The 23,038-nt window shown below is 39.8% G+C and overlaps 1 protein-coding gene across 1 annotated transcript; it reads right to left on the reverse strand.

The window, feature by feature from the left end:
- Nucleotides 1-11,245: 11,245 nt before the first annotated feature.
- SDF2L1 (stromal cell derived factor 2 like 1) lies at nt 11,246-22,550 on the reverse strand. The gene is made up of 3 exons (XM_089690599.1): nt 22,331-22,550; nt 18,764-18,960; nt 11,246-14,246 (listed from the first exon to the last, which is right to left on the reverse strand). The coding sequence occupies exons 1-3, from the start codon at nt 22,494-22,496 to the stop codon at nt 13,962-13,964; spliced, it is 648 nt and encodes a 215-aa protein (XP_089546725.1). The 5' UTR covers nt 22,497-22,550; the 3' UTR covers nt 11,246-13,961.
- Between the last annotated feature and the right edge of the window lie 488 nt (nt 22,551-23,038).

Genomic DNA, 23,038 nt, shown 5'->3' on the forward strand with positions numbered 1-23,038 from the left:
AGAGAAGAGAGGTAGGCAACCACAATCACCTGCACCAACAGTAAAACAACAAACTTAGAGATGTGTTCACCCTGGAGGTCGGAAACACAATCATTACTGATGATGAGGGAGAGGGAGGGGCTTTTAAATTGTGTCCGTATTGTGTTTCCTGTAGGGGAGGAGTAAGTATCTCTCATGTAGCCATCCTGGAAGATGCTTGTGGAAATTGCCATTAAGCAAGCATTATCTGATGTATAGAAGCCTACAGAAAAAAAAGATCTACAGTTATTCCAGTCCACCAAGTTCTCTTAGAAGCCATTTAAAAAAAGTGGGAGACCCCAGAAAAGAAAGCCCTTCTCTCTAACTCTCTGAAAAGAAGGTTTCCTTTTGATGAAGACCCAACAAAGGTTTGGAATAAGCGTCCAAAACTTGATGCATCTCTAGCCAAGATCTCCAAGAAATCAGACCAAGCATTTGAAGATATGGGAGCCCTAAAGAACCCTGTGGATAAAAGAGAGGATATCCTGCTGAAGAGAGCCTGGGTGCACTATGGTGGGGCTGAATCCAGCTCTGGCTGCTACTTCTGTGACGCCAACATCTTGAGGCAAGCACTCCCAGAGACCAACTGCTTTCTTATCTTCCCATGCTTTTCACAGCAGTTAGCTACATGGCAGATGCCTCGGTAGAAGCAGTAGGAATTTGGGCTAAAACCTAACTCCTGGTTAACGATGCCGGTAGGTCACTATTGCTTAAAACCTGGGCAGATGAAGTCTCTTCTAAATTATGTTTGTGTAATTTGCCTTTTACGGGAGATTTGCTTTTTGGCTTGGGCCTCTAAGATGTCTTGGAGCGTACAGCAGATAGAAAGAAAAGTTTCCTTGAGAAGAAGAAAAGACCTTTTAGGAAGAATATTTTTCATGGGCAGGGTTGCCAGCAAGCAGAAGACAAGGAGAGATCAAATAAACATTGGTTGGGGCAAAAAGGCAAAGGAAGATGAGGAAACCTTTTCAATCCTCCTCAAAGACCCAATGAATACAAAATCGTAGGAGGAAGGCTACAAAACGTCTTTTAACAATGACAAGAAAAAACGTCCAACACCTTTGTTCTGAATTTAGTGGAAAATGGTTACAAACTAGAATTTGATCGTCATCCTCCTTCGAAGTTACTTATAACGGATTTGGCAAAAGACGCAAAAAAAAGCAAAAGCTTTGCCACCCTTGATAGGAGAGTTGGTGGATTAAGAAGTATTGACTCAAGTCCCTCAAAAAGAAAAAGGGAAAGGTTTTTATTCACGTCTTTGTAATAAAATAGCCTTCAGGAACATTTCAGCTGATCTTGAACGTCAGACCTCTGAACCAGGCGATAAGATACAAACGGTTCAGAATGGAGTCAAATTTTTTCAATACGAACTCTTCTGCAACTCAACTACTTCATGGCAATGTTGGATCTTCAAGAGGCATACCTACACATACCAATTCGGCGGGAGTCACAAACGTTTCTCCACATAGCACTCAGGATAGGGGTGAAGATCCATAATTTTCAATGCAGAGCATTTCTGTTCGGGCTTTCCTCAGCCCCAAAGTATTTCCAAACTATTGGCAGAAGCCCTAGCGCTTTTAAGACTGCTAGGAGTGATGATCATTCCTTATTTAGACAACCTCAGCAACAGAGGAACATCTTGAGAAGAGATATTCTTTTATTGGGTTGGGTTGGTTAGTAAACCTAAAGAAATCCAATCTAATACCTTCTCAAATATCCTGGATTCCACCTCTCAAAGAGTGTTCTTACCAATGGACAAAATTCAGAGATTCTCCATTCTGGTCTCTAAAATCCAGATCAATCAACCAGTATTTTTCAGAAAGATTATGTCTATCCTAGGGGTAATGACAGCCACCTTTGCAGCGGTTCAATGGACCAGGCTTTATCAGAGACCACTGCAGAGATGGGTTTTACAGCAGATTGCTGGTGCCATGCAGGTCTCCTGCAGACCTGGCAATATATCTGCTTGCTTGTATGGGCACAGCAATCACGGAGATCACAGGGTGTGCACAGGAGGGTGCGTTGCGGGAGGACGTCATATGACGCCCTCCCAGAACTGGACAACCACGCTGTAGCCGCCATTCGTCTATAGTGTTTAGCAAGTAGTTAAACTTGACACATACGTACATCAACAGCTTCACATTGCAAATTACATCCTTTATATTCTCCCAGTGAAAGAAAAATTTTATACAATTTTTCACCACTGGAATTAAATACTATACAATAGTTGCACAACAATCAGGCCATCGCCATTAAACCAGCAGATAAAGTAGATGCTGAGGCTGTGGTTGACACCTGAAATATGATCCAGCTCATAATTTTACTCAACTAAAAGATCCCATACTACCAAACCACCTACATTCAGAGGTTACCAGTGCAATTTCAGATAATCCAGAAATTCAGAAAGGAACTTCAATATGATGCCCAAGATCCGCAAGCCAGGAAATCCAGGCAGAACCATTATAACAGGTATAAATACTCTGTGCACAATCATTAGGTGAGTATTTTGAGTAAATCATCATTTTTGTGCAGATTGTCCAAATCCAAGCTGTATAAACTTGAATGCTTATTGGATTTAAGTATATCAGGTGATGTGCATTTGTGTAATGACGGAGGGTGTGGCCTAAGGAGATCAACACCCGTAATAAAGGTGTGCATAATTATTAAGCAGCTTCTTTTCCTCAGGCAAAATGGGATAAGAAAGGGATTTAACCGACTCTGAAAAGTCAAAAATTGTAAAGATCTTTCAGAGGGATGCAGCACTCTTGAAATTGCTAAGACATTGGGGCGTGATCACTGAACCATCAAAAGTTTTCTTGCAAATAGTCAACAGGGTTGCAAGAAAAGTGTTGAGAAAGAAAGATGTAAATTAACTGTCAAAGATTTGAGAAGAATCAAACATGAACCTATCCAGTGCTGTGATATTCTAGAACTGCAACCTACCTGGAGTGCCCAGAAAGTGTTCAGTGCTCATGGCCAGGGTAAGAAAGGCTGAAACCCAACCACCACTGAACAAGACACATACGTTGAAATGTCAAGACTGGGCCAAGAAATATCTGAAGACAGATTTTTCAAAGGTTTTATGGACTGATGAGATGAGGATAACTCTTGACAGACTAGATGGATGGGCCCGTGGCTGGAGCAGTAAGGGGCACAGAGCTCCACTTCGACTCAGACACCAGCAAGGTGGAGGTGGGATACTGGCATGGGCTGGTATTATTAAAGATGAGCTAGTTGGACCTTATCAGGTTTAAGATGGACTCAAAATCAACTCCCAAACCTACTGCCAGTTTTTAGAAGACCCTTTCTTCAAACAGTGGTACAGGAAAAAGTCTGCATCTTTCAAGAAGACCATGATATTTATGCAGGACAATGCTCCATCACATGCATTGAAGTACTCTACTGCGTGGCTAGCAAGTAAAGGCTTTAAGGATGAAAGAATAATGACGTGGCCCTTTTCCTCACCTGATCTAAACCCTATTGAGAACTTTTGGGCCCTTCTTAAACAGGAGATTTACGATGAAGGAAAACAGTACACCTCTCTGAACAGTGTCTGGGAGGCTGTGGTTGCTGCTGCACTAAAAGTTGATCATCAACAGATCAAGAAACTAACAGACTCCATGAATGGAAGGCTTTTGACTCCTATTGAAAAGAAGGGTGGCTATATTGGTCACTGTTTTTTTTTTTTTAAATGTTAGAAATTTTTATTTGTAAATTTTGAGTTGTTTGTTTATTATTCTCACTTTCACAGATGAAAATAGTGAGATACGAAAATTTTAATTTTTCATTTAGTTGCATAATAATTGTGCACACATAGATATTCTCCTAAGAAAGCCAAAATCTCACTTTTACCTTCTTAAATATTCAGTGTACTGTACATTCACTCGGCAACTCTCAGATCTTTTAGGAAATGCTATTAGAAATATTGCTAGTTTTCAGCAAGATACAACTGATTTCCTGAACAATGCTCCACAATATACAGCAAGTACCACCAAATAAACTTAGTGTCTCTCTGACGGAGACCCAACTTTCTGACCCTGGACCCTACATTGCACCCCAGAACTTTGGTAGTCTTCAGATTTCATAATGCCATGAACACAGTCAAGACATCCAGTGCCTGAAGCAGCAAAGCAACTCCAAAACATCAATGAACCTCCACCATGTTTGACTGTAGGGACTGTATTCTTTTCTTTAAAGGCCCCCTTTTATTTTTTTTCCTGAAAACAGAAGAATGATGGGCTTTACCAAAAGCTGTCATTTTGTTTCATCTGTACACAGCACATTCTCCCAAAAGGATTTTGGCTTCCTCAAGTAAGTTTTGGCAAGCTCCAACCTGGCTTTTATGTTTCTGTGTCAGCAGTGGGCTCCTCCTGGGCATTCTACCATAGCATCCTGTTTCATTCAGATTGCGATGTATAGTGTGAGCGGATACAGTTGTACCCTGTGCCTGAAGGTCAGCTTGAATTTGTCTGGAAGTTGATTGAGGTTCTTTATCCACCATTCGAACAATCCTTTGTTGCAATCTTTGATCAATTTTTCTCTTTCGTCCATGTCCAGGAAGGTTAGCTACAGTGCCATGGGCTGTAAACTTCTTGACAATGTTGCGCACAGGAACATTAAGATCTGGAGATGGACTTGTAACCTTGAGATTGTCCGTGCTTTTCCACAATTTTTGTTCTCAAATCCTCAGAGAATTATTTGCTGCTGTCTCTTCTCCATGTGGCACACAGAGACACACAACAGAATGGTTGAGTCAGTTTTTCACCATTTTAACTGGTTGCTGGTGTGATTTCTATATTGTCAGTACCTGTTAATTCATATAGTTGAGTTTAATTACAAATTACAGGAGCACCACAAACTTGAATTGCAATTATTTCTTACAATAATGAGAAGGTGCCAATAATTTTGTCTAGTTCATTTTTGGGGTTTTGTGTGGAATGTATCAGATTTGGCTTTTTGTTTCTCCACTGTTTTGTGTCATACCAATACAAACAGAAGAAATAAACATGAGAATGCCTAAACATTTGTAGTTGCAACAATTTTTTGGGCGAAATGGTGTATTTCCTGACAGAAATGCAGGGGCACCAGTATTTTTGGCCATGACTGTACACACATTGGCTATATGATATTATTTTCATCATACGTACAAAATGTGAAGAAAGTCTGAATAAATGGAAGGGATAGGTAATTGAATAAAAGAGCTGCAACCTATCATAACGGGTGGATGAGAAATATTACAACAACCCTAAATACTGGTCTTCAGATAACCACTCAACCAAATACATAATTTAATCCACAGGAAACATAATTCTGACCACTGAAACACAAACAAGAGCACCAAATCTTGCAACAATAAAAGCTGCAAACTATGCAGAGACATCAGCTCTTTTAAAAGTGTCACACAAACAGAACCTTCAATGATACAGGATCATACACTTGTACAGTTGTGTTCAAAATAATATCAGTCAGACATCACTAACCTGATCAATCACTGTTTTTGGTAGAAATTGCATTTCTACATGGCAAATAATTTACTAGCAGGTGTAGTAGAGTAATAGAAATCCAACAGACCCAACAGTCATGACATGCATGCTGCTGATTCTGTGTAATTGAATCACTAATTGAAAGGGGCATGTTCAAAATAATATCAGTGTAGAGTTCTATTAGTGAGGTCATTCATTCTTTGAGAAACAGGTGGCAATTATTGCCCTTATTTAAGAAAGGAAGGCAGCAAATGTTGTACATGCTGGTTACAGTGCATTTCTCTCTGTAATTCTGAGGAAAATGGGTTGTTCCAGACATTGTTCAGAAGAACAGCGTACCTTGATTAAAAAGTTGATTGGAGAGGGCAAAACATATAAAGAAGTGCAGAAAATGATAGGCTGCTCAGCTAAAATGATCGCAAATGCTTTAAAATGGCAACCAAAACCTGAAAGACGTGGAAGAAAGCGAAAAACTACCATTCGAATGGATAGAAGAATAGCCAAAATGGCAAGGACTCACCCAACAATCAGCTCCAGGAAGATCAAAGAAGGTCTAAAGTTACCTGTGAGTACTGTTACAATTAGAAGACGCCTATGTAAAGCCAAGCTATCTGCAAGAAGCCCCCGCAAAGTCCCACTGTTGAAAAAAAGACGTGTTGAAGAGGTTCCAATTTGCCAAAGAGCACATTGACTGGCCTAAAGAGAAATGGCGCAACATTTTGTGGACTGATGAAAGTAAGATTGTTCTTTTTGGGTCTAGTGGCCGGAGACAGTTTGTCAGACGACCCCCAAACACTGAATTCAAGCCACAGTACACTGTGAAGACAGTGAAGCATGGTTGCGCAAGCATCATGATATGGGGATGTTTCTCATACTACGGTGTTGGGCCTATTTATCGCATACCAGGGATCATGGATCAGTTTGAATACATCAGAATACTTGAAGAGGACATGCTGCCTTATGCTGAAGAGAAAATGCCCTTGAAATGGGTGTTCCAACAAGACAACGACCCCAAACACACCAGTAAACGTGCAACATCTTGGTTCCAGACCAACAAGATTGACGTTATGGAGTGGCCAGCCCAATCCCCGGATCTTAATCCAATAGAAAACTTGTGGGGTGACATCAAAAATGCAGTTTCTGAGGCAAAACCAAGAAATAGAGAAGAACTGTGGAATGTAGTCCAATCATCCTGGGCTGGAATACCTGTTCACAGGCGCCAGACGTTGGTTGACTCCATGCAACACAGATGTACAGCAGTTCTCAGAAACAGTGCTTATACAACTAAATATTAATTGATTCAAAGGAAAGCAAAATCTTCAAACATTTTTCAGTTTATATAGTGAATGTTTGAGTTTGTAAAGAAGAATACAAACACTGCTATTATTTTAAACAGTCGAATATTCACTTTTCTTCAATTTTCTTAGAGGAACAACACAAATTTGATATATTTTTCTTCATGTTTTGATTTGTAATAGAATGTGTAGTGTTCCCAATGCATTTGTGTGTATGTAAATAAAAGCTATTAGAAGGATTTTGAGCTTTATTCACTTTTTTCAACTCACTGCTATTATTTTGAACATAACTGTACCTCTATGTAGTGGAGCTGATTCAGTGCAATCAGGGATGTTACAATTGTGAAACAGGTCAGAAATTACAAAAAAGAATGAATCTATACAGACACAACAGAAAAGAACACAAGGAAGAGGACTACTTCCATATCTGCCATCCCTCTCTGCCAATCCCTCCACTGGCTTCCCATTGCCCAACGAATAAAATTCAAAACATTAACAAGCACATATAAAATCATTTCTAACTCTGCCCCAAATTACATCACCAATCTTGTCTCCAAATATCACCCAAACCATCCTCTCCGCTTCTCCCACGACCTCCTGCTCTCTAGCTCTCGTCTCCTCCTCCCATGCTCGTCTCCAGGACTTCTCCAGAGCCTCCCCCATCCTCTGCAACTCTCTACCCCAATCGATCAGGCTATCGCCTACTCTGCCCACTTTTAGGTGATCTCTGAAAACCTCTCTCTCCAGGGAAGCCTATCCTGCCCTCAGCTAATAATGGAATCTTCTATTCCTTCTACCAGTCCATCCCCCCCCCAGTTACTACCTTTTGTACCACCAGCCCCTTCCTCTTAGATTGTAAGCTCCAAGGAGCAGGGCCCTCCTAACCCTCTTGTATTGAACTATATTGTTGCTGTGTTGTCTTCCTTTATTTTGTAAAGCGCTGAGCAAACTGTCGTTGCTATATAAATCCTGTATAATAATAATAATAATATGGGACGCCAATTCTCACAACCACACTACCATATAAAAGTCATGAATGTTTTGATTCTTACAGTGGTTGTAAAATCACTTCGGCTGCATTCACACCTAGGCATTTTGAATCATGGGCAAAATCTTGTCACCTGCTCCTTTTTGGGCAACAAGCTGCGTGCTTTGTAGTTCGCCACAATTTATCGTGTGACAATTGTGACAGAACCACACCGTGTTTTTATGTGCCATCCAAATGATTGGCACCTAAAATCCGCATTGTGCGTTTAGCCATTTTAGTAGAGCGTTTTGGAATCACGGCGATTCTGCCCACAATTCAAAATGGCGAGGTGTGAATTCAGCCTTAGCTTAGCTACTTGTATCCTCTCTGCTCTATGAAGATATACAGTGTAGTATGTTAGAAACTCAATGTTATGCTGGCTCTCACCTACAATCATTCCAGATACAAAGTACTTTGGGAATAACGCAAGTCAAGACGCTAAAGTTTGAGATGCAGAACTCAGAGATCTTTATTATGGCTTGAGCTTAAGTATAATGATAACTCTGAATATTTCAGGTGGTTTCCATAAAGCACCAATCAGAATACGTTATAGATGTTACAATAAACCATGATGTGTTGTGTCATAAGCTACCATAAACAGCATAGTAACTTCTACAATTCTTCAAGGCCTAGAAATGCCTACATAGATAACAACATTCCATTCTCCCGGGAACCTCCTGTTCATGGGAACAAAAGTTAGTAAGCCTAAAGCAGTTAGTTAACTATTAACCCTTTCACAGTATGTGTGTTTTTTTTTAAATTAGGATACTAAACACCTTTTTTCACAACTACGGTCACATTATCACCTCCGCTCACCTTCCCCAATCTAAGGAGAGTGGTGGGAGGGGCTGATATTCCCCTCTGATGTCAGCCAGCCAGCAAAGGGAGATGGCGTGACCGCACAGTGACGCTGTGAATTGAGGTATTTAGCGTCATAATTTAATAAAAACCTCAGATACTGCACAGATCTTCATAGAGCAGAGAGCATACAAGTAACTAAGCGAAGTGACTTTACAGCCACAGAAGAAAAGTGGCAGTAGGGAAGGGGCAGGGAGGAGATTGGCTCTCACAGACTAGGAACTGACAGGCTGGGAGGAAGGGGGAGATGGAAAGACTGTATGTGGAGGCATGTAAACTGACCACAGTATCGTGGATCAGCAGCCATGATTACTGTGGTCAGCACACACAGGAACAGACAGGAACAACCATCTATTTTAGACCATAGAATAGGACAAATGACACTGCAGAAGCACTATGCGATTTCTCATGCTTTAAAGGAACAGGAGCATTTTTTTTTAGGGTTACAGTCGCTTTAAAAAAAATTTAGGAAAGGAAACTTTTAAACTACGAATGATAAATCTAGTTCACAAAGGAAGTAGATAAATCTACTTCACAAAAGATAGATTTAAAGTGGAGCTCTGATTTCTAAATTACTATCACAGTTTTAGTTTTTTGTTTTTTTTTATCATTCTCATTTCTGTGAATCTTCTTTCCCCCTCCCATTCCATCACCTATTTCTCCCTATCTGATTTACTTTCTTAGATCCATTTCACACAGCCATTCCATGTTCAGTGTCAGCACAGGATCTGTAAACAAATCCTCTAGCCAAGTTGGATCAGAACGGGATGTTTTGTGACATGTGTCCCTTGCCGATTTTTTCGGGGCAGGCAGCCATGGGCCGCTGTGCATCAGTTCACCTCAGTGTTAATCTTATTCATCCCATTCAGGTCCACAAGTTTTATCATGCACATTCAACATACCCTCCCCTTACCCCATGCCAAAATTAAAGTTAGGGACACACCTATTATTTGTGATTAAAACTAGCCTGCTTCTGGCCAATTTTATACTTCTAAATCCTCTGCAGTATCCTAAAAATAGGGACTGCAATTAAGTTTTATCTTTGTTACCCATTAGTCTTTGCCTATTACTTGCATTAGCCAAATAAGCCCATTTTTGCACTCATGTAAAAAGTTAACCTTTCCCTCATTTAGATTAATGAGAGTGATCTCATGGGACAGGTACATAATGTGCATGTGTAGAGCTTGGCCTTGAAATCAGGGAAACTGAACATTTAGTAACAAAATGAAACTAGCTTTAGAAGAGTGCTCTGTGTGGCACTTGCACATAAAGCGGAACTATCCTTTGCAGCCAATGAAGCGGTCATCTTTAGCTTCTGTTTCAACTGCAGTTGCTATGGTGCTGCACATGTGATCAGCTACGACACTAGTCATTTGATGGCTTAACAGTTCATTTTAGAGCACAAGCAACTGTGACAGTTATTATTGATTGCATGCCTTGCATGTAACCGGTTCGGGAAACGGCTACATTGATGGGTTTGGTTATGCTTTAAAAAGAACTTTCTAGCAGTCTCAAACAATGTGTCCCCAGTCTATGATGGTCTTCTGAAGCATGTTTCCAGTCTAAAACAACTCCTATAGCATGCTCAAAGTCACTTACAATCTCTTGCAAAATATTCATAGTCTCTGACCATTTCTTGTATCATGTCCACAGTCTCCGACAACTCTTGTATCATGTACAGACTTTGGACGTCTTTTGTATCATGCCTGCAGTCTCTGACCATCTCTTGTGTCATTCCCATAGTCTCCGACATCCTTCATGCCTGCAATCTCAGACAATCACTTGTATCATTCCCATAGTCTCTGACATCCTTCATGTCATGTCTGCAATCTCTGACCATTTCTTGTATCATTCCCATAGTCTCTTGATATCTCATGTACCATGCCTGCAGTTTCTAACTATTTCTTGTATGATACAAGATGTCCATAGTCTCCGACATCACTCGTATCATATCTGTAGTCTCTGGCTATCTCTTGTACCATGCCTATAGTCTTTGACAATACCCTGTTTGGTGTCTGTTGTCTCCGATACAGAAAATGCACGGAATTTTATATGCAGCACTTTAGTGATGTCAGGGACTGCATTTTCGGTCCCCCCAATACCAAGAAAGCTGACCATGACGAGTTTGGATGTCCTTGCTTTAAAGCAGGTTTAGCCACATTTAGATATGTTTAGAGTGACTAATCGGATCCTGGAAGCACAGAATTCCATAATCTCTAAACACAGGTAAACGGTGTGAATAGCACCATTGAAAAATCCTTGAATGCATTTAAGTGTGTTTAGAAATGTCCTATAAATGCAAGTTTAAAATGTTTGAGCAAGCAGTGGAGTAGATCAAGTCCTTACACTAGGAGATTGCCTTTCTGAAGGAGACAGCCCTACAGCTCAGGAGATGAGGAAAAGTCGTTTTAGGAGGATTCTGGACACTGGGATTGTTCTACAAAAATCAATAATTAATATGTACTAGACTCCAATAACTGGCTCCAGAATTTTAGCCCAATTGGTTCAAAGTTTATGTAAACCAGATGATTTGACAACACTGAATAAATTGCTAAACAAGTAAATAAAAAACAAAAGGTCTTGGACCAAACTTTATTACATTACAGGCCACATATGTTAAGAAGTCAGTTTTGTTTTACCATGTACATGGTAACTCATTACCATTTGGGTGCCCAGAGATAGGTAGATATCCTACATTGAGTCAAGCACCACCAAGAAAAGTTGCAGAATTCTTCTCGATTCAATCCACAGATGCATGCAACCCAAGCTTTGTGAAAGTTTAATTCCCTTTTATCCATAGAAGACAAAAACAATATGCTGCAGGCCCTCAAAAACGTTTTTTCAACACAAAAAAAAAAAATCACTTTGTACAATACCAAATACTTTCAGTGATCTAAATCACTCTGCAGGGCTAAAGTGTCACAAGTGATGGCTGCATGATGATCATACTGTGCTTGGCCAGCTCTACAATAATTTTGAGAAATCCCTTTAACTGGTCATTTTTGATGGGGCATTGCACATCCTCTACCAAATTCTGCTCCAACTGACAGTACCAGGAAAATAAATATATTTGTCATTAAAGAAATATGGAGGCTGCCATTGATGACTATTTGTCTGCTTGTAGGTGGCATCATTACTTCTGAGTCACATACCCACACCAAACAAAAATGGTTGTCAGAGGGAAGTCAGAAATCCATACGTTGGTCTCTGCTTGTACTGCGTCAATGACCAAATATTGCAGCAAAACATCAACATGATGGTCAGGCAATTAACATTTTCAGAAGGAGAGGTGAACAATGACAGCCTACACATTGCTTTTATGACAAGTTCACTACAAGCTGTTGTGGAAGCTGCTTTTTCTACTAAGTTTCCACCACATGAAATGTAGCAAAAAGTAGAAATACAAAATCTTCATATATTCATTACAGTATGCTTAAAGCAGAGCCACCCCATTTTTTTCTTCGCTGTTATTAAACTGCCATTCATATACAAATGAAGACTCTGTTCATCATATTTGTGTGGGAATGTTCCCTCTCAGTGAATATCAATATATTATCTTGTTTTATACATCCCTTCATATACTTTAAACCAGTGTATAACCCTAAATATTTTTAAACACCTATCAAGTGCAATAGAACATTTCTTTTAAAGGCAGCTAGCCAAATACAGCTTACCGTTTTTGGCTGAAAAAGGATTTGCAATGGTGTACCACTGATCTTGTGTTTTACCCTCCCAGGCAGTTGACACACTGATCTACTGGTTTGACCACATATCAGCATTACCTCCCTTGCCCTATTAGCAAGGAAGTGATCCAAAAAAAATAGCAAAGAGATCTTCCTGGCTGTGCAGGGCGGTAGAGTTATATAAATGACAAAATCAGCTGAACACAGTGACAAATCCTTTGGCAGGTAAAATAGTAAGCAACCAATATTTCATATTACATATTTTATATTCAGTTGTGTATCTAGCTGGATGCCTGAAATTTCACTTTATTCAGGATTGTGTACCCCTATAAAAGTTGATGAAGAATATGAACTTCATTTCTGATATGGACAAAGTATACAGTATGGCTTAAGTTACACAGGTGGTTTTTACAACTTCTAAAGCACACCTTTCTTATTAAACACAGAAAGGTGATAATTACAATTTGAATGCCTGAAGGCAGCACTGCTTATAAAAGGATATTTTGGATATGCTCCACAATAATAAAAACAGAACAACCACTATCTGTTTATGGTTTTTGTTTTTAACATCTTTTAAAGACAGTGGCGTGCCAGTGTCATTCATTCATCTGAAACGTGCTGTAGAACTGTTTTTTCTTGCACATGTGATGTGCCCTAAAATCTGCTTGTGTGATCCTAGCCTTTGACACTGAACTCCCAAGTATGATCTGAATTGCCTACACACACACACATTATAGTATATTTCATACCTGATGGACCACCTTGGAAGCTGGAAATCACTGTGGTAGTCAGTGCTACTAGAGTGATCCCTGTGATCTTCTGGATACTGTGCCAAGCAACTGCCCCACTGTACACTTACTACAGGACGTGGCTTGTTGGAACCGCCACCATTCACAGAACACCTTGTATTCATGAAAAAAAAAAAAAAGAAAAAATACAAGGTGTTCTGTGAATGGTGGTAGTGGTGAGTGAGCGACCCAGTGGTCAGTGTCCAGTGGGGCAGTAGTTTGGCCGAGGACCTGGTAGATCACAGTGATGAACCTAGTAGTGACAACTATTACTGTGATTTCCAGCTTCCAAGGCAGTCCCTCTGATATGGGAAATGCACACTTACTTGGTTCAAGCAAGACCAATGTAATTATCAAACCTGGAGTTCAGCTTTAAAGGAAACCTGTGCTGAGACAAATATAAAGGCTGCCATTGGTGACCTTTAAAAATTATATAGTTACCTGGCTGTCTCTTCAATACTTAGTCAATGACTATAAACAAGTTTGCAACAAGTTTTCTATCCCTGTTATGGCCAGAGATGCAAAACGTAAGCAGATAATGCCAAATAGAAGCCAGGAAGCTAGTATTTTTTTTTTAAATGAGCAGCATTCATGTTACCATAGGTTTCCTAATAAAGATGTTTTTTTCTACATACATACTGTAGAACACAATATTACTTGGTGTGCACATGGTTTGCATGTACAGTGCTCCAATTATTGGAAAATGTAACAAAATAGTCCAGCCCCACTTGTCTGCAATAAGACAACCAGTGGAGGATAAAACCTTCAAGTCAGCATTTATCAATATGGTCTTCAACCAGAGCTCCAATTTATAGTTCATCGTGCCTGGCTGTACCTGGAGGGAGGCTTGGTTTTATGAATACGCCTTCCATCACTTTCCAGTAGTTGTGAGCATTGGCACTTGTCATGCCATGCACTTCTCTCTGTCCTTTGATTGGATGACTGTACTGTTCACCTGTAATGGTCAGGTACACGCTGGTTCCAACATGCTTGAAACGCACTGTGTCCTCACGTTCCCAAGCGCTGTCACTGCACTGCACTGTCCAAGTGTCTAAGTCATCTCCTTCCCCATTCTCTCCAAAGGCACTTACTTCCTGTAATTAAAAGAAATTATAAGTACAACAGACCATAAAGCAATTCTAATATTACAAAACACAAAAAAATATTTTCACAGCTAGAAACTATTAAAACATCCGATTAGCTAATACATATAAAGTGTAAAGAAAACCCTAAAAATTAACTTCTCTTATTAGCTCCCTAATGTTCTGTTAAATATACTATTGGAAGCATTTTGTTACATCTGCTTGAGAAGCACAAAAAATTCCTGCTGATCTTATCAAAAATACAGAGCTGTCCTGGGCCCTCCGTACATTGCCTTGTTGTCTCAAGAAAACTTCAGAGTTCCTATTTTGGACTACAGAATGATTAGGGCTCATGTACACTGCAGCTGATAAACTCACATTTAGGAGCTATTCAGTGGTTTTTTCAGCAGCCCCTGAACTCACCCTAATGTTTTCCTATGTGTCCATGTACACATCTTCATTTACAGGCAGTTGAGTTTACAGTAGTTTTTTTGAATGCAGAAAACTTGCGTTCAGCAGTAGATTTTATCAGCGTATCAAACGCCAAACGCTTATAAACGCAGCTAGCCTCGTTAATAAGAGTTTGCAAATTTTCTTTAGCGCTTCCATTTCCAGATGCTGTCCAGAGCCTTTTTTCATCATGAAAAATACATGCAAAGCCTTTTCCAGGTGGACTTGGTACACCATACTTTGAGGTTGTGCATGAAAGAAAATATGTTAGACACTGCTGCAATAATTTCTGCACAGAAATGAGCCGGAACACATCCAAACACCACAAAAAAACTAAACAAAAAACACAGCTAATCTCAACAAATACTGCTCTCTCTGCTTCTGCTATATTTCTCTCAAAATGTTTGAAATCAGGGTGGATAAAAATAAATGATTTTTACAAAAAAAAAAACCAAAAAAAAAAAAAAAAACCAGATTTTTATTTAAATCAGATTTTTTTTTAAATAAAATGCTTTTTGAGGAAAAAATATTACCATCCAAAGGTTATTCCATCATGAAATAAAGATTAGTTTTTTAATTATGTAGAATAAGGCTATATATATATGTTTATTTTTTTGGTAAATAAATTCCATTAATCCATTCACAATGTCATGCTCTTCCAGAGGTTTTTGTAAGATTATTGGGCAGTTTCTCTGCCTACAAGATATTATCACAGATACTTGGTTTACTTTTGCAGTTATCAAAACTGAATTTGACTCAGCGGAGATCACATGCCTCTTCTTCACAGCAAAATGTTATAACATGAACAGAGTTAAGAAAAAGACCTTAATCCTAACTTCTACAAACCTATGAATACAGAATCAACCCCTTCAGTGCTAAATTTCAAGAAGTTCAGTGAATAGAATAGAAACAATATTTTTCTGATTGTTTGGAGTGGAATAGATCTGCACAAGAAAAAAGTGAAACCAAGTCTGAGGAGGAAGGGGCTGACAGTCTAAGTTTCTTAAAATATATATATTTTGTTTAGCCAAATTAGGTAACAAACATGGATGTTTGTTTAAGCAAATAACATATGCTGGAATGTTATTGTTTCAGTTGAATAAATCTATTTAAATTGTTATTAAAGGTAATGATTATTTTTCTCCTTCCTAAGTACAACAGAAAAGTTGTCCAAATACGAATGATTAACCTATTAAACTGGGGATAAAAAAAAACTAATATGAAAAGTTGTTATTCTAAAAATCTTCATCTACTTGCATATTAAAGTTATACCAGCAAGAATTAATCTATGTAGAAAACTATGATTTAAATCAAGCCTTACTGACTAGTGATTTAAATCATGATTTAAATCAGTTTGATTTAAATCAAATCCACCCTGTTTGAAATAGTTAATTTTTACTGTTTTTCAGTGCATTCTGGGCATTTTGGAAGATCTCCTGAGGTTATCTTTAAAAAACACTTCTAAAAACGCAAAACACTCATAAAACGTGGTATGCAAACGCGGCTAAATAGACGTTTTTTGACCTACGTTTTCCAGCAGTCAGTTTCCATCGTTCAGAAGTGTCCCGTGTACATGGGGCCTTAGCCTTTATGTTGTTAAGATCTGAGAGTGGGAGTGGTTAAGTGCTTTTGCAAAATAAACAAAAAGGCTGACACCCCTGAGTCTGCAAAAATTCTGTGTGTTGTCAGCCAACAACAGGAGCTGAGTGCATTTCTGAAAGATCAACAGGTATTTCTGTACTTGCAGGGTCTTCAAAAGGGATAAAACACAAGAAACATGCATGCATAGCAGAGATGTACTGCATTTTTAGTTTTGTTTGACTTAAGCTTTATGGCAGTGCAAACTGATGTAACCCAGACTATCTAATCAGATTTCAGATCACTGTCAACTAAATAAGTAGGATAAAAATTATTACCATTGCGATGAGTTACAGCATTTTGCTGCCTTATCATTAAAGCCAGTTAATATAAAATCTTTACCCTGTTCAGATCAAACTGCTCTTATACAGTTGGGAAAATAATTATTTGATCCCGTGGACATTTTGTAAGTTTGCCCACTTACAAAGAAATTAAGGATCTATAATTTTTATCATAGGTGTATTTTAACCACTTCAATACCGGGCACTTTTACCCCCTTCCTGCCCAGGCCATTTTTCAGGTTTCAGCGCTGTCACACTTTGAATGACAATTGCGCAGTCATACAACATTGTACCAAAACTAAAATTTTTATCATTTTCTTCACACAACTAGAGCTTTCTTTGGTGGTATTTAATCACCGCTGGGGTTTTTATTTTTTTGCTAAATTAACAAAAAAAAAAAAAAAAAAAAAAAGACTGAAAAGTTTGAAAATTGTTTCTGTTATAAAAGTTTGCAAATAAATAATTGTTCTTCAGAAATTTAGGCCAAGATGTATTCTGCTACATTTCTTTGGTGAAAATAACCCAAATTAGTATTTATTTTTTTAGTCTGTAGGAAAGTTATAGCGTTCACAAACTATGGTATAGATCTGAAAATTGATCAATCCTGAAGTACTGACAGCCAATCTAATTTCTTGAGGTCCAAGAATGTCAGAACAGTACAGATATCCCCCATATGACCCCTTTTTGCAAAGTAGACAGTCCAACGTATTTCATAACAGGCATGGCAAGTTTTTTGAAGTTGTAATTGTTTTGTCATAATTTTTCGGAAAATGAAGAAATTCAAAAAATTATTTTCACTATTTTGTTTTTTTTTTTTTTTTTTTTTTTTTTACGTACTGTCACCAGTGCAGTACAGTGTCATCATATAACTGGCATGGCGGTGATCAGGGACACTGACTGGTGACAGTGCAAAATAAAAAATGATAATTTTTTTTATTACAATTTTTTCTCTTTTTTTAAGATTTTTTTTCATATTTCACTATGACCAAAGTAGTATAATGTTACCATAGTAACACTGCACTACTTTGGGAAAGTGATCAGTATTTTTTTTTTTCTTTACACGAATTTGCTTATAGCAAAGAATTACTTTGCTATAAGCAAGCATTTACCTGAATGAAATATTCATTCAGGTTTTTTTTTTTTTGTGATTAGCTGTGATTTGGCCATGGCTAATCAAATGACACAGCTGGGCTGTGATTGGCCCAGCTTGTGCATGTGATCGCTGTGACCATTCACAGCTAGACACACTTGTATACAATGGATGGCATGAAAGGAAGCCATCCACTGTATACAACTGTCATGTGACCTGTTGCGATTGGTCACAGCAGGTCACATGGTACTGGCAACGGGGCCAGTACACAGATGTCATCGGCCGTGTCCGAGGTACGCGGCCAGTGACAGATCGCGCTGCAGCGCGGCCCTGAGCAATGCACGCTCCAGAAAGGACGCCATATGGTGTCAACCCGGGGGGATGAGCTGTTCGCCCATTGCCGCCCGGCCTATAGCCAGATGGTGGCCGGGCGGCAACGGGTTAAATGATATTCTGTCTATCAACCAAAAATCCTGAAAAAAAAAAAATCTGTGGTACAATGCTCCACAGTGTCGTGGTAGATCATTGACAACTATGACAACTACAAGCAGACAGCTGCTAAGGCTGCAGGGACTTGTAATGCATTCATTCACGGAACTCTGAATGAATGATGTGGCCATGTAGGCGGAGCCCTGCACAGCTGCATGGTTTTTAAATCTGACAGATAGTACGGGGAAACTTCTCTCCATACTTTTGTCAGAGGGAGAGGAAAGCAGCCGGTGGGGGCTGCAGAATTGGGAACAGGTTACATTTCTCACCCTATAAATCACCCATCTTCAGTGTTCTGGCTGAGGGAAGAAGGTTCTCATCCAAGATTTTACAATTGTGGCCCCATCCATTGGCCCCTCAATGTGGCAAAGTCAGAGAAACAGCCCCAAAGCGTATTGTTTCAACCTCCATGCTTGACTGTAGGGATGGTGTTCTTAGGGCGCTCTCCGCATAAAAAAGCCGCTTCCCCAAAAATGTATTAAAGACCACCAGCCTAGTGGTCACATGTATGAGCAGAGCCTGCAAGAACAGGTTCCAGGTGTAACAGTTCACATACAGTATTTCTCCTGATTTAATCATACCTGGTTGTTTGAGAGCGGGGATGAGAAATGGTGTGAGTGCAGGTTCTTCCCAGTATTCACATGGGTAAGGCGAATGGTTTGGCCACACTTTATTGGCTCTCCACGGCGGCAATCATCATTTACCTTTCCCCTTATCCTCCAGTAACTGTTAGCGTCATCTGATGCCTCCACACCGGTGACAGACTGTTGGCCACTTCCTACAAGAGAGAAACATTGTCAGTGGCATTATTCTGCTTCAGTTAAACATTTTGATTTGAAAGCGGAACTCAACCCATCAAGTTAACAGTTTCAAAAGACAGTTACATTCCCATCATGGGATGGGAATGGAACTGTCACACTTGCTTGTGCTCTCAAACCAAACTGTAAAACCATTAAATGCCTGGTGTCATGAATGATCACATGTGCAGCACCATGGAAGTTGCAGATCAAACAGAGGCTAAGATGGCAGCTTCCTTGGTTGAAAACAATTGGAGGGTTTAGTTCCACTTTTACCCCCTGCATGATCAAGCCATTTTTTTGCTATTCGGCACTGCGTTACTTTAAATGACAATTGCGCGGCCATTCAACACTGTACTCAAATTAAATTTATATATCTTTTTTTCCCCACATAAATAGAGCCTTCTTTTGGTGGTATTTGATAACCACTGGGTTTATTTTTTTATTATATAAACAAAAAAAAAAAAATATTTGGAAAAAAAAAATTTTTTTATATTCGGTTATAAAAATTATCCAATAAAAAAAAAATTTTAAAAATTAATTTCTTCATAAATTTTGGCCAAAATGTATCCTGCTACAGGTCTTTTGGTAAAAATCAAAATCCCAATAAGTGTATATTCATTGATTTGCGTGACAGTTATAGAGTCTACAAACTATTGTATATACAGTATAATGTTTTTTTTTTTTTTTTTTAACTAGTAATGGTGGCCATCAGCAACGTATAGTGGGACTGTTATAATGTGGTGGCCAATCTGACACTAACTGAGGCTGGGTGAGAACTGACTAAATGACGCTGACATCACCAGTGACACAGAAACATTTTTTTACTTTAAATGCAGGTAATGCAGTAAGATAAAAAAAAAAAAAAAAAGTTTTAAATTTAAAACCACTTTAAACTGTATGTAAACCTTACAATGAACTTTTCATATTTCCTACCCCTTGGCCTGTTAAGTACTATTGAAAGTGAATCTGTTCAAAAGGTGCAATAAAAAAAAAAATAAAAAAAACTTTGCTGCATCTGCCAGAAATCTGGTCAGCAGAAAAACTATGAACGCCAATCCCACATCTAAGTGTTGATATGCTGCAGTCATTTACATTTGGGTCTTAGGTTTAGATATGCGTCAAGTAAGCTTTTTATTACGGACATTGTTTAAAATTGCAAGTTGCTTCCTACGTAGAACCTGCAGAAAGTCAGTGAGCTGTTTATAATACACAACAAAATTGTCATGGTGTTAAAGCAGAAGAAAACCCTCCTATCCTTTACAACCAAGAAAGCCACCACCATTAGCCTCTGTTTAAATTTGCAGTTGCCATGAGCTGCACATGTGATTAACACGCTAGCTATTTGATGGCTTGACAGTTCAATTGAGAGCACAAGTAACTGTGACAGTTATAATAAGCGCCATATTTTGAATGTAACCGTTCTGAAAAAAAAGTTTAGTTCCACTTTAAAAAAAAAAAAAAAAAAACAAACAAAAAAAAAACAGGATACTATCCATTACCATTTAGCACCCACAAGGTATATATATATATATATAAACACGGTATAATCCACCTGGATGCACTAAGTAGTTGTGATGATACATACAGTTTTACTGACACCTCAATGTTGTTAAATTGTGCTTAGGCTCTACCATTTGTTTTACCCTCAGGGCCGGTTCACATTATAGAAAAGCAGTCCAGAGGCGTTCCGGATACGTTTCTGCATGCATGTTTTTGGTGTGTTCCAGTGTGTTTTTGATGCTTTCCCGTTCATTTTTCCCCTCTCCATCTTCAATTTAAATAGAGACATGCGCGTTCCGGTACATTTTTTATGCGTTTTACCGCGTCCCAGTACAGTTCCATGCAGGAAAAATGCGGCCTGTTCTTTTTTTTCTGCACTGGAACTGATGTAAACTATGACATTGATAACCATGTAACCTACTTTCTGGGCGTTTTGGATGCAGAAAAAAAAAGTGCATGTAGTGTGAACTGGCCCTCAGACATGAAGGGGTTAAAACAGGATGTTTGCGCCATTTCACCAATTTTATAGGATTTCCCATGGTCCCTTGCAGTCTTCTACTCATTTATAATCTATTATTTACAATGCTACAGGCAGCACATTGGCTTAGTGGTTAGCACTGATAACTTGCAACACAGATTAGAATCTCACACAGGACTGCAATTGCAATTGCAGATTCAGTCTTCCCAGCCTGGTGCAGGTCTGCAATTTTGTTTCTGGTGTCCTTCGACAGCTCTTTGGTCTTCACCATAGTGGAGTTTGGAGTGTGACTGTTTGAGGTTGTGGACAGGTGTCTTTTATACTGATAACAAGTTCAAACAGGTGCCATTGATACAGGTAATGAGTGCAGGACAGAGGAGCCTCTTAAAGAAGAAGGTACAGGTCTGTGAGAGTCAGACATCTTGCTTGTTTGTAGGTGACCAAATACTTATTTTCCACCATAATTTGCAAATAAATTCTTTCCAAATCAGCCAATGTGATTGTCTGGATTTGTTTTCTCATTTTGTCTCTCATAGTTGAGGTCTACCTATGATGCCAATTACAGGCCTCTCTCATCTTTTTAAGTGGCAGAACTTGCACAATTGGCGGCTGACTAAATACTTTTTTGCCCCACTGTAGCTGATCACAGATCAGATACTCCCAAAACGTTCTGATTGTGCAATCTACCAGCAAGTAAAGACCTGCATGATTGGATTCATCTAAACTGTCCAATCAGTTTGTATCCACATATTACATAATTAGTTATAAACCTAAAGTAGATTGTATGGTCAGATTGTAGTGTGTACAGTGAGCCCACAGGAGACGGTACAGTCAATTTAGACCGTGTACGACAATCATGCAGTCAGATTGGACCGTGAATGGTGGTCAGACGGGACCGCGTACGGCGTCCATGCAGTCAGACAGGACCGCGTACGGCAATCAGTCAGACGGGAACACGTACGGCAATCAGTCAGACGGGAACACGTACGGCATCCATGCAGTCAGATTGGACCGCGTGCGCCAATCAGTCAGACTGGACCACGTGCGCCAATCAGGCCGTCAGATTAGATTGTACAGTGATCACGCAATCTGATAGGACCGTGTTTGATGATCATACAATCAGATTGGACTGTGTATAGTGATCAGTCAGATTGTACTGTGTACATTGACTAGTCACACTGGATCGTCTATAGTGATTGTCCAATCTGATTGTACGGTCAGTGCATGCTTGTGTCCCGGCATACCATATTGCTGCCATTAGAAGACAGTGCAGAGCCTCATATGAAGTTGCAGAGCACGGGACAACGAAGGCAGCTGCTGATCGGCCAGTGTGCAGCCCGCCCCCCATACACAGCAGCGATATCGCTCACCTGAGCCATACTTGACATCATGGGAGTGGAGCCGCACATTGTGCCGAGTATTGAGCAGCTTCACCACCGAGCCGCACGTCACGTACTCCGCCTCTTCACTCCCCTGTGCCGGGCACCAGAGGCAGCACACGCCGAGCAACAGCAGCTCGAACCCCGCTGACAGCATCGCTTCCCCGGCAAGTCACTCCAGCTTCCTTGTAACTTCCCTCAACACGGGCTGCATAGCCAATCGACAACCGCCAGCGGAAGGAGGGCGGGAAGATCAAAAGTTAAACCAATGGTTGGCCTCGCTCCGCCCAATACAAGGCGGTACTAAAGCGAAGGACAAGAGAAGGAGGACACCGGTGATTGGTAGATGAGCCCTTCCGCTTCGTAAAGTTGATGTCTTCAGCTTGTAGACACGAGGGAGACGATGATTGGTCCACGGTGTGATTCATTCAGTCCCAGCCAACCAATGAGCGCTGGAGGAGTCGCAGCCGACCTGTCACTTGTATGTAGCTGACATGCTAGTTTTAACCCGGTCAGTGCCGGAGGGGGGCGTGTTCGGAAAGTGGAGTGTGTTCTGGCTGGAGGGCTGTGCGAAGAGAGGGGTCGCCGAGGCTGGAAAAGATGGGACATGGAGCAGATATGATGGATGTACATTCATACAGGCCCTAGAGGAGGCTTTGTGTGCTACAATCATGGCTCAGACATTGTTCTCACTGCAGT

Source organism: Staurois parvus, unplaced genomic scaffold (assembly GCF_062004578.1).
Source record: "Staurois parvus isolate SC_StPar_1 unplaced genomic scaffold, SC_StPar_1.0 ptg000535l, whole genome shotgun sequence".
NCBI classification, from domain to species: domain Eukaryota; kingdom Metazoa; phylum Chordata; class Amphibia; order Anura; family Ranidae; genus Staurois; species Staurois parvus.

What these genes read in the sequence shown, in the direction of transcription:
- SDF2L1 (XM_089690599.1), bottom strand. Translation starts at nt 22,496, where the DNA reads ATGCTGTCAGCGGGGTTCGAGCTGCTGTTGCTCGGCGTGTGCTGCCTC. An exon ending in TGATGTCAAGTATGGCTCAG is followed by an intron (nt 18,961 to 22,330) that starts GTGAGCGATATC and finishes TCTCTCTTGTAG; the next exon opens with GAAGTGGCCAACAGTCTGTC. An exon ending in CCCCGCTCTCAAACAACCAG is followed by an intron (nt 14,247 to 18,763) that starts GTATGATTAAAT and finishes TTTTAATTACAG; the next exon opens with GAAGTAAGTGCCTTTGGAGA.